General features: G+C 46.9%; 1 protein-coding gene across 4 annotated transcripts; it reads left to right on the top strand.

Annotated features, from left to right (window-relative positions):
- Window positions 1-3,686: 3,686 nt before the first annotated feature.
- Window positions 3,687-12,957, top strand: LOC140196481 (uracil nucleotide/cysteinyl leukotriene receptor-like). 4 transcript variants are annotated; one of them, XM_072255763.1, is made up of 2 exons: window positions 3,687-3,939; window positions 10,532-12,957. In XM_072255763.1, exon 2 carries the CDS (start codon window positions 10,532-10,534, stop codon window positions 11,570-11,572), a length of 1,041 nt encoding a protein of 346 aa, XP_072111864.1. In that variant the 5' UTR covers window positions 3,687-3,939; the 3' UTR covers window positions 11,573-12,957. The 4 variants fall into 4 exon arrangements, with proteins under 4 accessions (XP_072111864.1, XP_072111863.1, XP_072111867.1 ...); XM_072255762.1 differs by lacking the exon at window positions 3,687-3,939 and adding an exon at window positions 3,971-4,187; XM_072255766.1 differs by lacking the exon at window positions 3,687-3,939 and adding an exon at window positions 4,665-4,909.
- Window positions 12,958-14,656: the final 1,699 nt, after the last annotated feature.

Raw genomic sequence — 14,656 nt, 5'->3', positions numbered from 1 at the left:
AAGTTTTTATGCTGCTGCAATATGACTTCCCAGCTTCTATACTCAATGCCCAGACTGGTTAAGGAAAATAAAGCAAGCCTCCTTTACCACCCTATCTACTTCTGTTGGCACTTTTTGGGAACTGTGGACATGTACCGAAGATCCCCCTATATATCAATGTTCCTATGGGTCCTGCTGTTCACTGAATACACTTACATTTTACATTGAAATGGCTCAAACTTCTCCAGATTAATCACCTTCTCTTTCAAATTGATCTATCTCCTGCTGTATCCTCTGACAACCTTCCTCACTTTCCACTACTCCACCAATTCTTGTGTCTCCTACAAACTTAGTAATCAGCTCACCTACATTTTCATTTAAATCACTTGTGTATGTCACAAGCAACAGAGATTCCAGCACTAATCCCTGCAGAACACATTGGTTACAGTCCTGCAGTCAAAATAACATCCTTCTCCCATTACCCTCTGTCTCCTCTGGGCAAGCCAGTTCTGAATCCAGTTTACCAAGTCTCCATATGCCTTATAATTTCTGGTTCAGCCTTCCACAAGGGTCCTTGTCACAAACTTTAGTAAAGTCCATTCTTCCCTTATCAATTATCTCCATCACCTCCTCAAAAATCTGAATGAAGTTTTTAAAGATATGATCTCCCTGCTCAAGGCCACACTGATTGTCTCCAATAAAGTCTATACTTCTCCAGATATGTGTAAATCCTCTCCCCAAGGCCCTTCTCCAATAATTTCCCTACAATTCAAACTAAGTGTATCATCAGGGTTTCGTCTATGTCACCATATACTGTAGCACCCTGAGATTCAATGTCTTGCAGGCATTTTTACTAAATGCAGTAGAATCAATGAAAGATTGAACCCAACAGAGCGGACAAATAACCCATGTGCAAAAGACAACAAACCGTGCAAATACAAAAACAGGAAAAACAGAAAGGATAATAAATAAATAGGCAAGAAATATTGAGAACATGAGATGAAGGGTCTTTGAAACTGAGTCCATGGGTTGTGGGAACAGTTTCGTGATGGGCTGAGTGAAGTTGATGAAACCCCACAGTACCAGATTCAGTGTCAGCTACTTCCCAAACCATTGGGTCTGGTACTGACCTGCACAATCCCAAAACTACCTCAACAAATGGAAAGTGTATTCAATGAGTTAGCACTCTGTAAATTCCTGGTTAGTCTTTATTGTCCTTCTTAAACAAAAGAACAATATTGGTTATTACTCTGGGACCTCACTGATGGCTAGAGAGGATCTCTATTGAGGCCCCAGCAATCTCCTCAATAACCTGGAATAGGCCCTGGAGGCTTATCCACTTCAACTGGGTTTGAGAAAAACCCAGCACCTCCTCCTTCTTGATATCGACATGCCCTGATATATCAGCAAACTCATCCCTGACCTCACAAGCCTCCACGTCCTCTTCATTGCCTACCTTTGCAAAGTATTCAGCTATCTCCTCTAGCTCCAGGCATGAACTCCCTCCTTTGTCTTTGTGTGATCTAAGCCTCTACACATCTACCCTCTTGATTTTAATGACTATCAAATGACTTGGGATTCTTTTTAATCCTACTCACCAAGGACATTTCATAGAATCTTTTAGGACCCTTGATTCCTTGATTAAGACAATTAAAACATCACTGGCGGTTACAACTGATTATAATAGTAACCTGGTTTTAGTTGATTAAAACAACAGAGCCCAGTAAAAGTTGATTCAAACATAATTGCCTGCTTAATTCTGACTAATCTTCCATCCCAGTTAAACCTAATCAAATCCTTAGTGCCAGGTTACAACATTAGTGCCCACTTATGGATTTCGGCCACTTTAACTCTAGTTCCGTTCTGTGTCGAAGACGTCTTTTTTAAAAAAAAGTTTTGGATGTGCTTAGGGTTGATTGGTGCTCCAGACATTTAATGGCTGGGTCAAGTTTAATAGAGTCAAGTTGTGTGCAGGATCTGCTCCACATGAGCAACAGGGAGCTAGATGCTGTGTGTTACATCAGCCTGAAACATCAACAGTTTACTCTTTTCCATTGATGTTGCCTGGCCTGCTGAGTTCCTCCAGCATTTTGTGTGTGTTGCTGGGTTGTACAAACCCGTTCTTGTGCTTGACTGGTTAATTCGTTTCTGGGACCCGCTCTATATTGGAAAGGGATGGTTAACACCTCGGACTTTCTCCTTAATGGTTTCATCCTGGCTTGGCACAGCAACTCCAGGAATGCAAGAGAGTGCAGAGAGTAGGAAACGCAGCCCAGTCCATCACAGGCACAGCCTTCCTCATCATTGACCCCACCTCCAGAGGCACAGCCTCAAGAAGAGAACACCCATCAGCAAGAATCCCCATCATTAGGCTCATGCTGTTTCCTCACTGTTACCACTGGGCAGGAGATGCAGAAGCCTTAAGTCCCAGAGCACCAGATTCAGGGACAGCTACAACATGAGAAAATCCGCAGATACTGGAAATCCAAGCAACACACACAAAATGCTGGAGGAACTCAGCAGGCCAGGCAGTATCTATGGAAAAGAGTACGGTCTACATTTCAGGCCGGAACCCTTCATCAGGACTCACAGACAGCTATTTCCCATCAACCTGGTACGGGGTTCTGGTACTGATCTGCAAAATCCCAAACCTTCCTCAACAAATGGAACGCTACAGACTATGCACCTGTCCCTGAGTGTCTTTTTATGCACTGAGCTCTCCTTCTGCTACTACTTCACCTTCTTGTATGATCTGTGCATAATTCATGTTCTATGTGTTATCTGTACCTATGCTGCTGCTGCACATTTTTCATTGTACTGTACCTCACAATACTTGTGTGCAAATCAATAAACATAGAAACACAGAAAATAGGTGCAGGAGTAGGCCATTCGGCCCTTCAAGCCTGCACCGCCATTCAGTATGATCATGGCTGATCATCCAACTCAGAACCCTGCCCCAGCCTTCCCTCCATACCCCCTGATCCCTTTAGCCACAAGGGCCATATCTAACTCCCTCTTAAATATAGCCAATGAACTGGCCTCAACTGTTTCCTGTGGCAGATTCACCACTCTCTGTGTGAAGAAGTTTTTCCTAATCTCAGTCCTAAAAGGCTTCCCCTTTATCCTCAAACTGTGACCCCTCGTTCTGGACTTCCCCAACATCGGGAACAATCTTCCTGCATCTAGCCTGTCCAATCCCTTTAGGATCTTGTACGTTTCAATCAGATCCCCCCTCAATCTTCTAAATTCCAACTTGACTTGGTTTGGTTATTTAGTTAGAACCTCTCTAGGGTCATTAATCCCCACATTCTAAATGACGTGTGTTACTGGCCACAGGAGCTTTGTGTTACAAATCGTATGGTCCGGCATCCAGTCCTTGTTGTGACTGTTAGCCAGGAACTGGACCTGGCCCATTGTCTCATTCAGAAGTGGGGGGTGGGTCACTTTCTCTGCCGGACCTGATGTCTGCTGCACTGGTTCATCACAAACATCATTCGGTGTACAGGAGTAATTCAGCTCTGGTACCTGTTCCACGTTTGGCAGGGGCGGTAGAGTTTTAGGGCAGTTTTTACCCCATCAATCCATTGACTCTAGATGAGGTGATCTCTTAAGTTAGGCTAACTTAAATAAGGAAGCCTTGTCTCACCCCACAGTCACACAGAGTTTGCATACTGTACTTTATGCAGTGGAGCGTGAGGGTGAGACGGGGAGATTATATTATCTCCGGCTACTGGCGCGCTAAACACGCCTCTGTTCCAGGGATGCCGGCTCAGAAGTACGGTGCATTTTTCAGCGGTCTACCCTGGTTGCCATGCCTCCCTCCTTACTACCACCGCTGTCTCTGGACTAATGTGTCGGCATTGAAGTCTCTCATTGTGAGGAATCGGTGACACGGCCCCACAGAAAAGCACGCCAAGCACACGGACCCGCTCCAAGATCTTCACAAAGGACCCACACACGGTAAATATCATAAAGATCCTCTTATCAAAGTTTTAAAAAAATGAAATTCTTTTCATTTAACAGACAATGAGCTCCCTCTGTTGGCTGATGGACAATAACTTGTGCAGTTATAAAAGAGAAACACCCTCTATCACACGGACTCACTTAGCCCGGATCTTTGTGCGATCTAAACGCGGCGGGTGGTTTGGCCGCAGGCCGGAGCTGTGGAGCGTTTGGCGCTGAGTTCCAGAGGATGTCAGTGGCTGCAGGTAAGTCTGAGCGCCGTTCTTCGCATCGGGGCGAACAAAGGGTCGGTAAGGGACATGAAGGGTGATTAAGGGACGTGTGGAGTCGGGAGGGTCAAGGGAAAGGAGAAGGTGGGCAGGAGGAGGCGGCGAAGGACGAGAGAGGGGGAATGCAAAGGCGCTGGCAGACAGATACAGAGAGGGTGAATGAGAAAGGAACGCAATGACTTGAGGGAAGTAAAGAATGTTACGATGGGATGAAGAGAGAGAAACGCTATCCTAACTCCTCGCGTTCTGAAGCCTAGCAAAATGCTACATCAAAATCTACCTGGAACCCATCTTTCTCTCAACAAACAACCCTCTGTTTGTTGTAACAGCATTAGGTTCCTTAGTGGTTTCCAGGAACCTTCACAATATTACTGTAATTATTACTCTAATTATTTTATACATTACGCTTTAATTACTTAATGCACTCAGGGAGCTCTTCATTTTTTTTAGTGTTACAGGCTGTGACTGTACGGTAAGATAGAACAACATGCAACGTGCTGCCTTTTCACCGAACTATCATTAATCTGTGACTGCAGCCGTTCTCTCTGATAGCAACCAACACTCTTTGGAGGGCGCTTGTCTTACAGAAGACACGCCACTCCAGCTGCAAGACTGTGTCAAACCATTATAGTGGGATTGTTTACTGTAAGCGGTGGCGCGAAGGACGCGTGAAACTTCGAAGCGACTTGTTTCGACAGGTACCTCAGGTCTGGATCAGATCGCGGGAGTTTGCAAAACTGATGACGCCTATCGAAAACCGGGGGGCGGGATTGAAGATAAATACAACAGAGAGATATATAGACAATAGCGGACCGGGGGAAGCAACCAGGAACTGGAATATCTAGGAATTGTCGGGAAGAGAATAAAGAAAAAGAGACGAACCCGCGAGGAAAGGAGGTAGTAAGAGATAGAAAGAGAGAGAGGGGAAAGGAGTAGAGAGAGAAGAGTGAGGGGGAGAGAGGCTGGAGAAGGTCAGGATATAGAAAGAGACAGAGGGTGATGGAGAGAAAGGCGCAGAGAGGGAAAGAGAGTGAGAGAGTACGAAGAAGGAGAAGGAGGGAGGGAGAAGAGCTACAAAGGGAGAAAGGAAAAGAACTGGAGAAGGAGAACAGAAAGAATGGAGGAATGAGACTGAGACGAGAAGGACAATAAGAGCAGGCAAAAGGAGAAGAAGAAATAATGGCGGGGAGAGAGAGGGAGGGAGGTGAGGAGCAAAGGATTGCAGAGAAGGGGAAATAAAGTGGAGAGATCAAGAGGGGCGGGAGCGTCCAAAGATAAGAAGCAAGTGTTTATGCAAATAAAGGTTTGGAGAGGAGGGTGGGAGAAGCCAGAAAGGAAAATAGCAGAGGGAAAGGTGTAATCAGAAGCCCGGTGGGAAGAGAAGACACAGGGGAGAAGGAAAAGCCAGCATGACCTCGGGGAAGAGGTGGTGAGCCCATTGATTGAAAGGTAGCATCTTGTGGAGGGAGATAGGGGCTCGTGGGAGGGTGCGTGGGGATGTGCAAAGCTCAAGACTTTAGATGGGATTGAATAACAGAGAGCCCATGATGTTGAAGGATAGAATGGTGGGGGTTGGATGGCTGTTCAGGGTCAGAATGCCCTCGGTGTGAGGGATGAGTTGGGCTCCTTTGTCTCCCTCAATCTCTGATCTTCTCTCTCTCTCTCTCTCCCTGCTCCAATATTTCTTCCTCTCCTTTTGCCTGCTCTCACACGCAAATCTGTGGGAGCGACAGGATGGTGCAAGCTGGGGAACACGGGCGGGGCACCTGCTAGGGTGAGTAAAAGACCCTGTCCGAGAGCAGTCCCCAAAGCAGCCCCCACCCCCACTGTGTTTCTGCTGCATCTCTCCTCATCCTCACCTCCAGCACCGAGCTCTCCATCCCGCTCCTTCACCCCTCTGTCCACCACCCTTCCTATTCCCCCTGCAACCTCCCCTTCCAGGGCTCTTGGGCTCCAGAAGAGAGTGAGAAAGGAAATCATGGAACACTAACGGAGGGGTGGGGGAGGAGAGAAGAGAGGGGAATGGTGAGGACGCTGGCAGAGGGAAGGGATGGGGGAGGTGCTGTGGAGTTTACGCACTCTGCCTGAGGTGGTGTGGGGTTCGTCCAACTGATCCAGTTCCCTCCCACATCCCAGAGATGTGCAGACTGGCTGTTGTAAACTGCCCCTAATGTGGGCTGGGGGTGGGAGTTAATAGGCTCGTGTGAGAGAATAGGTTTCAGGGAAATGAATGGAGGAATGGCATTGCTCTGAGAACCGCCCTAGACTCGGTGGGATAAGTAGCTTTGGAAGAATCGGGGAGCATATTGAGATCAGAAACAAAAAGTATGAAGAGGAAAGCGGGAAGAAACTCAAATGGCAGCAAAAGAGAGAGAATTTAGTTAATGGAGCAACAGAAAGGGACGGGAGAAAAGCAGGGGAAGCGAGTGTCAGAGGGATACAGCTGGGCTTTCTCCATCAGCCTGTCTGATTCTGGTGTAAGAAGCTGCTTAGTGTCAGATGATCCCTGGTCGCTGCAGAATCCCCCCGAGTCTCTGCAATTCGCTTTGAAGAATGTTTGAAGATAGCCTCGTACAGTGTATCAGGGAACACCCCAGGAGTCAATATCAGCTCAGCTCTGGTCTGCCCCTGTTTGCAGACTGCTCCGTCAAACTGCTGGTCGGTCACAGGAGGATGGAGGGCTCTCGCTGCTTTGAGAAGAGCATTCCTTAAATTCTTTGAAACGTAACAGCTATCTCTGGTAACCAAATCCCTTCCAGTGTGGAGTAAGTCAGCGGAGGGTTCAGCAGCTCACTGGGAACTACAGAAGCACTTGTTCCTTCTCCCATACTCTTTGTTAAACCTGCAGTCACCATGTGTGGGATGGTTCGACTCTCCCTGGCCTCCTGCTTTCGTTCTTATTCTATGTCTCTAACAGTTGGAGCTCTGTTGAAAGTCAAAGCACTGCCACTCATTTCCCCCGCTTCATCTGCCTATCTTGTGTTTGCTTTGAATGTTCCTTCTTTAGCCTCACCATTTGCGTTGTCTCCTCATTGGTCTGATTCTCTTCATGGAAATCCTCTGCAGGGATGGTTTAGACGTGCGGGAGAGGTGGTGGCTAAATCACCCTTTCTGACCAGCGGAGGGCGCATGCGCCCACCTGCAGGGGCGAGGCAATAAAGACAGAGCCTCCCCTGGTGTGGGTGGTCAGCCCTCTGGAGCTGAGGGAGAACCCAGGATAAAGCTGTGTTTGGATATTGCATCCACTCTACCACCTGAACCACAAGGTCATCAGGTCCCATAGAAGCAACCAGGACACAGATCCCAAAAATTGTATTGCAGTTCTAATGGCGCTGGTGACGAGTTCGCTGTCTCCCTCACATCTTTATAACTAATTCTTTTAGCTTTTGTTAGCTTTCAACAGGAGTTAATTCTATGGATTAATTCTATGCCCTTACACTTCCTCCCTCACTACCATTCAGGGCCCCAGACAGTCCTTCCAGGTGAGGCGACACTTCACCTGTGAGTCGGCTGGGGTGATATACTGCGTCCGGTGTTCCCAATGTGGCCCTTTATATATTGGCGAGACCCGACGCAGACTGGGAGATCGTTTTGCTGAACACCTATGCTCTGTCCGCCAGAGAAAGCAGGATCTCCCAGTGGCCACACATTTTAATTCCACGTCCTATTCCCATTCTGATATGTCTATCCATGGCCTCCTCTACTGTAAAGATGAAGCCACACTCAGGTTGGAGGAACAACACCTTATGTTCCGTCTGGGTAGCCTCCAACCTGATGCCATGAACATTGACTTCTCTAACTTCCACTAATGCCCCACCTCCCCCTTGTACCCCATCTGTTAGTTGTTTATTTATATACACACATTCCTTCTCTCTCTCTCCTTTTTCTCCCTCTGTCCCTCTCACTATACCCCTTGCCCAACCTCTGGGCTTCCCCCCTCCCCCTTTTCCTTCTCCCTAGGCCTCCTGTCCCATGATCCTCTCATATCCCCTTTGCCAATCACTTGTCCAGCTCTTGGCTCCATCCCTCCCCCTCCTGTCTTCTCCTATCATTTTGGATCTCCCCCGCCCCCTCCCACTTTCAAATCCCTTACTCACTCTTCCTTCAGTTAGTCCTGACGAAGGGTCTCGGCCTGAAACGTCGACTGTACCTCTTCCTAGAGATGCTGCCTGGCCTGTTACGTTCACCAGCAACTTTGATGTGTGTTGCTTAATTCTATGGATGTCTCTTAGAGCTCGTCTCTCCACATTGATTGTAAATGACACACGTACAGGAATCTGCCACACACCAATGGAGCAGTGGGCAGATCCACTGCCTCAGCAAGCTGGCATCAATCCTGACCTTGGGTGCCGTCTGTGCAGCGTTTGCATTTGCATGTTCTCCTTCTGACAGCATGGCTTTCTCCTGGGCGCTCTGATCTCCTCCCTCATTCTAAAAAGTATGTGAGCTGGTAGATTGATGGAGCATGTGAGTTGGATGCGGTGCTTTGTGCCTAGTATGTAAGTGAGAGGTGAAATCTAAAAAGTAATTGGTAAGTAGGTTTATTGTTGTACCAAAGTATATTGAAAACTTGTCCTGCATACTGTCCATTCACTACATCAGTGGATTGAGGTAGTACAAGGAAAACTGTAACAAGAATGCAGAATAGTGTTACAGTTACAGAGAAAGTAAAGAGACACAGAATCGGGGGGCTGGAGTTGATAGGGATGTAGGGGAAATTGAAATGGGGGGTTGAAGGTCAGTGGGTCAAAGGTTTAGTTTTGTTTTCGTATCTCCACAAGGCTCCGTTACTGTACACTGACTGCACAGTACATGCAGGACTGCCAGGTAGAGGCACTGTACTGGCCACACTTGGCACCCTCAATTTGACACAATGTTTGTCCCTGTAGTTACACTCACAACTCTATCCTGTTCTCACTGTGGCAGGTTGTGTTCACTGCCGCAGCTGGGTCCATTGTACACCACAGTCGCAACTGCATGTTCATTTATTACCACAAGTTTCTTTCACCACACGTTCACTATCACAAATTACATGTATTTGTGCAGGTCACATTGGCTGTTTCAGGAAACTAGGTATGTGCTAGGGGTGTGTTAAAGTAGAGGGACACTTAACAATCATCTTCAACAAGGTAGAACGAGAGGCTATGCACGTTTGTGTACAGACATTCAGTCCATAACTTTTGGGAAGCATGTAAAACTTATCAAGTTAAAACTGTGTTGTGATTACTTTCTATAATGTAGTCATCTTTACATCACTAAGTTTCTTATAACTAGTTGCAAAGATAACTGGTCCCATTTAATACTGCACTACAAGTGTTATTACTGAACATCTATCACCATTCAGCACTGAATATTGAGACCTGCGTGTACTGCAGCAGGCTACATTCATTACAGAAGCCAAATGCACTGACCGCTATTTTTACTTTGTTTTTGTTTGTACAGTTCTTGTGCATCTAACCTCAGTAAACAATTTACATATTGCACAAAGTTTGCCACTAACCCTAAAAAGACACGCCAACATGAGTGCACAGTTAGCAGTTTACATTGAAACCCTCTGGTTTCACAGTGAGCAGATTGTAATGGGTGGTGAAGGCAGTCACCAGTTTGTAACGAAGCCTTCTCAACCCACAATGAGCAGTTTGTAAGGGGTTAATGTGAATGCACAGTCAGGAGTTGCAATGAGCTCCGACAATTCACGGGGCACAGTCCGTAACAAACTGAAGGTGTAACGAACTGAAGTGACAAAAACATGTATTGGTGAACAGATCAAGCAGCATCTGTTGAGATGGTACGAGAAACAAAAATTCACATGAGTTACCTTTTGTTAGAAGCGAAAACACAGATCAAGTAGTTTGTAATGAAAGCTGAAAAGACACCTAGGCAGTTTGTAAATGATTACACTGAGAGAAGCAATGTTGCATTGGACTGTGTACTCAATAAGTGAAAGGATAAAAAGCTACGGGTTGCAGCAAAATTTTGAAACTGAACAAAGACTACTGAGTTTGTAATCAAGTTTTGTGCTCCCAAAATCCCAACCATATGGAGCTGTAAGAGATGTAAAAAGACAAAAAATAAACGGCAGGTCAAGTAACACTTATGGTTGAGAGAAATAATGTTTCAGGTCATAGATCCATTGACAGAGCCCTGAGTTCTGGCAAGGGGTCTCAGACTCAAAATATTAACCGTTCTTCTCTCTCCATAGATGCTGCCTAATCTGCCGAGTGTTTCTAGCTTTTCCTATGCCAATGTCTGATTTCCAGCACCTGTACATTTTGTCTCTGACTGGCCATTCGATAATAGAGCCACTGCTTGCTCTGCAGATGTTCACTGAAGCTGCACGCCAAGACCCGGGAAAGACTACTATGGCGTACCCCATCCTACCCAACAATGCCAGCGGGCCCCAGTGCACTGAGGAGAGCACCGAAGAGAACCTGTTCTTCTCCTCCTTCTACGGGGTAGTGTTTGTGTTGGCATTTGTGGGCAACATCCTCGCAGTGTGGGTCTTCTCCTGCGATAACCACACCAACACCACCACCAACATATACCTGATGCACCTGGCGGTGGCCGACCTGTCCTACGTGCTCATCCTCCCCATGAGGATGGTGTATCACCTGAGCCAGAACCACTGGCCCTTCGGAGAGGTGCCCTGCCGCATCACTGGCTTCCTCTTCTACCTCAACATGTACGCCAGCATCTTTTTCCTGACCTGCATTAGCGCCGACCGCTTCCTGGCTATCGTCTACCCAGTCAGGTCCATGCGCGTCCGTAAGCCGCTCTACGCCAACATTGCCTGCGTCGTCCTCTGGGTGCTGGTGGTTCTGGGGGTGGCTCCCATGCTAGGAACCCCCCAGACCCTGCAGAGCAGCAACACCACCACTGTGTGTCTGCAGCTGTACCGCGAGAAGACGTCCAGCTTTGCTCTGGTGCCCCTAACGGTCGGCTTCGTGGTCCCATTTGTCATCACGGTCACCTGCTACCTGCTCATCATCCACAGTCTGCGCAGGGGCAACCGAATCGAGAGGCACTTGAAGGACAAGGCCATAAAGATGATAATCCTGGTGCTCACCATCTTCCTTGTCTGCTTTGTGCCCTACCACATCAACCGCTACCTGTACATCCTGTCCACCAGCTCAGTCCCCTCCAGCTGCCGGGACAGGAGGCTCATCGCCCTCAGCAACCGCATCACGTCCTGCCTGACCAGCCTCAACAGCTGCCTTGACCCCGTGGTCTACTTCTTCGTTGGGGAGAAGTTCCGTGAGCGCTTCTGCCACTTTGTGTGTGGCCGCAGGAAGAGGACGCAGTCTGTCAGCCATGAGACCAAGACAAATGAGAGCTCGCTCAGCGGCAAGTCAGAGCTTTAGTGATGGTGGCAAGAGATGGCTCCCTCTCCATAGTGGCCCATTCTCGTTGCAGTGTATGGGGGCGTGTGTAACAGAGGGTGCTGTATGTTTGTGTATGAGGATTGCTTAAGGGCTGAGTGTGTGTGTGTGTGTGCTTGTGTGTTTGTGTGTGTGTATGTGTGTGTGTCTGTGTGTATGTGTGCATATGTGTGTGTGTGTTTATGTATGTGTGCATATGTGTGTGTGTATGTGTGCATATGTGTGTGAGTGTGTGTTTGTGTATGTGTACATATGTGTGTGTGTGTGTCTGTGTATATGTGTGCATATGTGTGTGTGTGTGTGTGTGTGTGTGTGTGTGTGTGTGTTGGTGATCATGTGTCCATGAGCACATATTTGTTATGTTGTCAAAATGAATCTCGGAATAATCGTAGTGTTGATTTGACTGGGAGAGTATGATAGGTGATACAAATCAGTCTAATATCAATCATTGTTACTCCAGTGAAGACCCAGTGATGCACAGTGCTGAACCTGTATCTGGTGTGAAGCCAGTCAGCGAACACCCGTGATGTGAGATCGTGCAGTGAATGTCTGAGTAGAACCAGGATGATGTTTGAATTTTCAGAGGGAGGTTTGACCACTGAAATGTCCATCACAAACAGGTAAAAGAACAGCAGGCACACCTGTGCCCCTCTGTCCAGCTGAGGTTGGGTCTCCGCGACATTTTGTGACAAGTTAAATGAAGGAATGAACTCATTTAAAAAGTGATGCTGTAATTATCTTTTCCAGAGTAGTTATGGGGTGGGGAGTTAGTCCACGGGTGTGGAGGTGGGTGGGGTAGTGGGTGAGGGGACTATTTAATTGCTCTGTAGGCGACATTGCTCTTGTAGACTACAGGATGAGTCCCTGGAACAATTGGAAAGAGGCCAGTTCCAGGGCAGGAAGACTGGAAAACCCAGAAGAGAAGCTCCCTTCTTCTGGATTGGTCTCATTTCTAAATAAGACCGTGTGGGAGGGTACAAAGTTCTTGTAGAACAGACTCTTCAACTGAAATCAAGTACAGCTCTTTGGAACTACCATCACTGTTGCACGAGCAAGGTGATCTGTTACTTGTAAAGTTAAACCTGGACTGTTTAAGTTAAAACCGAAGCAACTAATCAAAACAAGATCCAGGCAAGAATGCAAGATCCCACACAACTGGCTAACCGTCTCCACCAGCATGGGATCTGAGCAGCTGAGAAAGCTACTCCCTGCATACCTCTCTGAGTCTGCAGTACAAGTTATCTCCCCATCGTTGGATACCTGCTCTAACTAATGGACAATTCAATGTTATCTGCCAGTGTGGTGAGATATTGAGTATGTACGGCCATGAATTAAACCTGCCAGGAAATAAATAATTCTTTCTCAAAAAAATGCACTCCACAACGCTATTAAATATTACAAAGCACCAACATACTAGTCAACCACACCATTTTATCCTGTTATAACTTCTGCTGCCTGGTCTGGTGATTGTGCTGGTTGCTGTTGAGACTGTGTCTCTGGCTGGGGTCTCTTAAGCACAGCTCCACAAAATCCATGACCCCTCCATCTCAGCTCACAAGAGATCATTTACAAAGCAAATGATCAGACACTGTGCTGTAACACGGCCAGATCTCTGCCTTCAGTTTTATCAGACGCGGGTCCCGGTTTCTCTCCACCCTAACATCGGTCAAGGGAGTGAAGGGCTCTTTGGGCTTGACTGCCAGCAACATTCAGCAAGCAAGCTGGACAGTGAAATCAACTCAACAGATTCCCCTAGTGGTGCGATATGCAAGTACAGTGCCCAATAACACCCTTCTGCCCATCATGCATCAGTCCGTCCTACCTTCAGCTAAAGCTCCTCCCTAGCGAGATTTCTCCATCCTTCTCCTTACCACTTCCTCTCACTTACCCTTCAAAGTCTTTCTTCACTCTGAATAACCCTCTCTGTTCCAAATATAAGAAAGTATTTGGCATCTCTAACACACAGTCCTCCTTTAGACTTTGTTTTCACAATTGCTGCCCCATCACTCATATTTGGTTTCTTAATGGGAAACTCATTACTACATCTAGTGACAGAGCAATGTTGTGTCCAACACAGAACAGGCCCTTTGGTTGTGCTGAAATTTTAACCTACTCTAAGATCAATTTAACTCTTCCTTCCTGCATAGCCCTCCATTTTTCTATCATCCATGAGTTATCTAAGAGTTTCCTAAATGCCCCTACTGTATCTGTCTCTACCACCAACCTGACAGCATACCCACCACTTTTTGTTTACAGAACGTAATTCTGACGTTCCCCCTGTACATTGTTCCAATCTCCTTCAAATTAACCCCCTTGTACCAGCCATTTCCACTCTGGCAGAAAGGCTCTGGCTACCCACAATCAATGCTTCTTATCATCTTCTACACCTCTATCAGACCTTGGTCAGTTTCATTGCAGTCATAAGTATGTACTCAACTTAGCAGTAATGCCGTCATCCATATGCAGAAATCCATATACCACAGTCTGTGGTCACAGGCTGTCAGTCCTGATGTGAGCAAATTGATTAGATATTAATGAGTTGTTCCCTTTAATCCATCATGGTTCTCGTCCTCTGTCCCAGCTTTCAGCTTGGCCTGGGCTGGAGCTAATAGATGTTTGCAGAACCATCTGAACAGCCCTGCCAGTCTTGGGTCACTGACAACCTTCTCTGATCTAACATCCTGTTACTGGTACTTAAAACACAGAGACCAATGGATCTGGGAACTTGAAAAAATGTCCCCCATTAGTCCAATGGTGTGTCCTACACCACTGAATCCGGTAACTGCCCAAGCTAGATGGAGATCAGGATCATTAAATCTCACCTGCCCTTTGACCGGTCAATGAGGAAGATGACAACAGTCTCCGTGAGACTTCATGCTGCTTTAAATGCACCAGTGCTGTTTTGTCTCCATACAACATGCAACAACTCAAAAGGACATCTCACTGACACTCCGTGAGAACAACAACGCCCCACCAGTGCTCCATCACAGACTCACCAACACGCCATCTCCCTAAAATACGCCCCCAGACACCAACACTCCCCTTAACATGCTATCACACTGCTCT

Source organism: Mobula birostris, chromosome 4 (genome assembly GCF_030028105.1).
Source record: "Mobula birostris isolate sMobBir1 chromosome 4, sMobBir1.hap1, whole genome shotgun sequence".
Lineage (NCBI taxonomy): Eukaryota > Metazoa > Chordata > Chondrichthyes > Myliobatiformes > Myliobatidae > Mobula > Mobula birostris.
The sequence above is the reverse complement of the archived record's forward strand: the minus strand, read 5'-3'. Positions and strand labels throughout refer to the sequence as shown.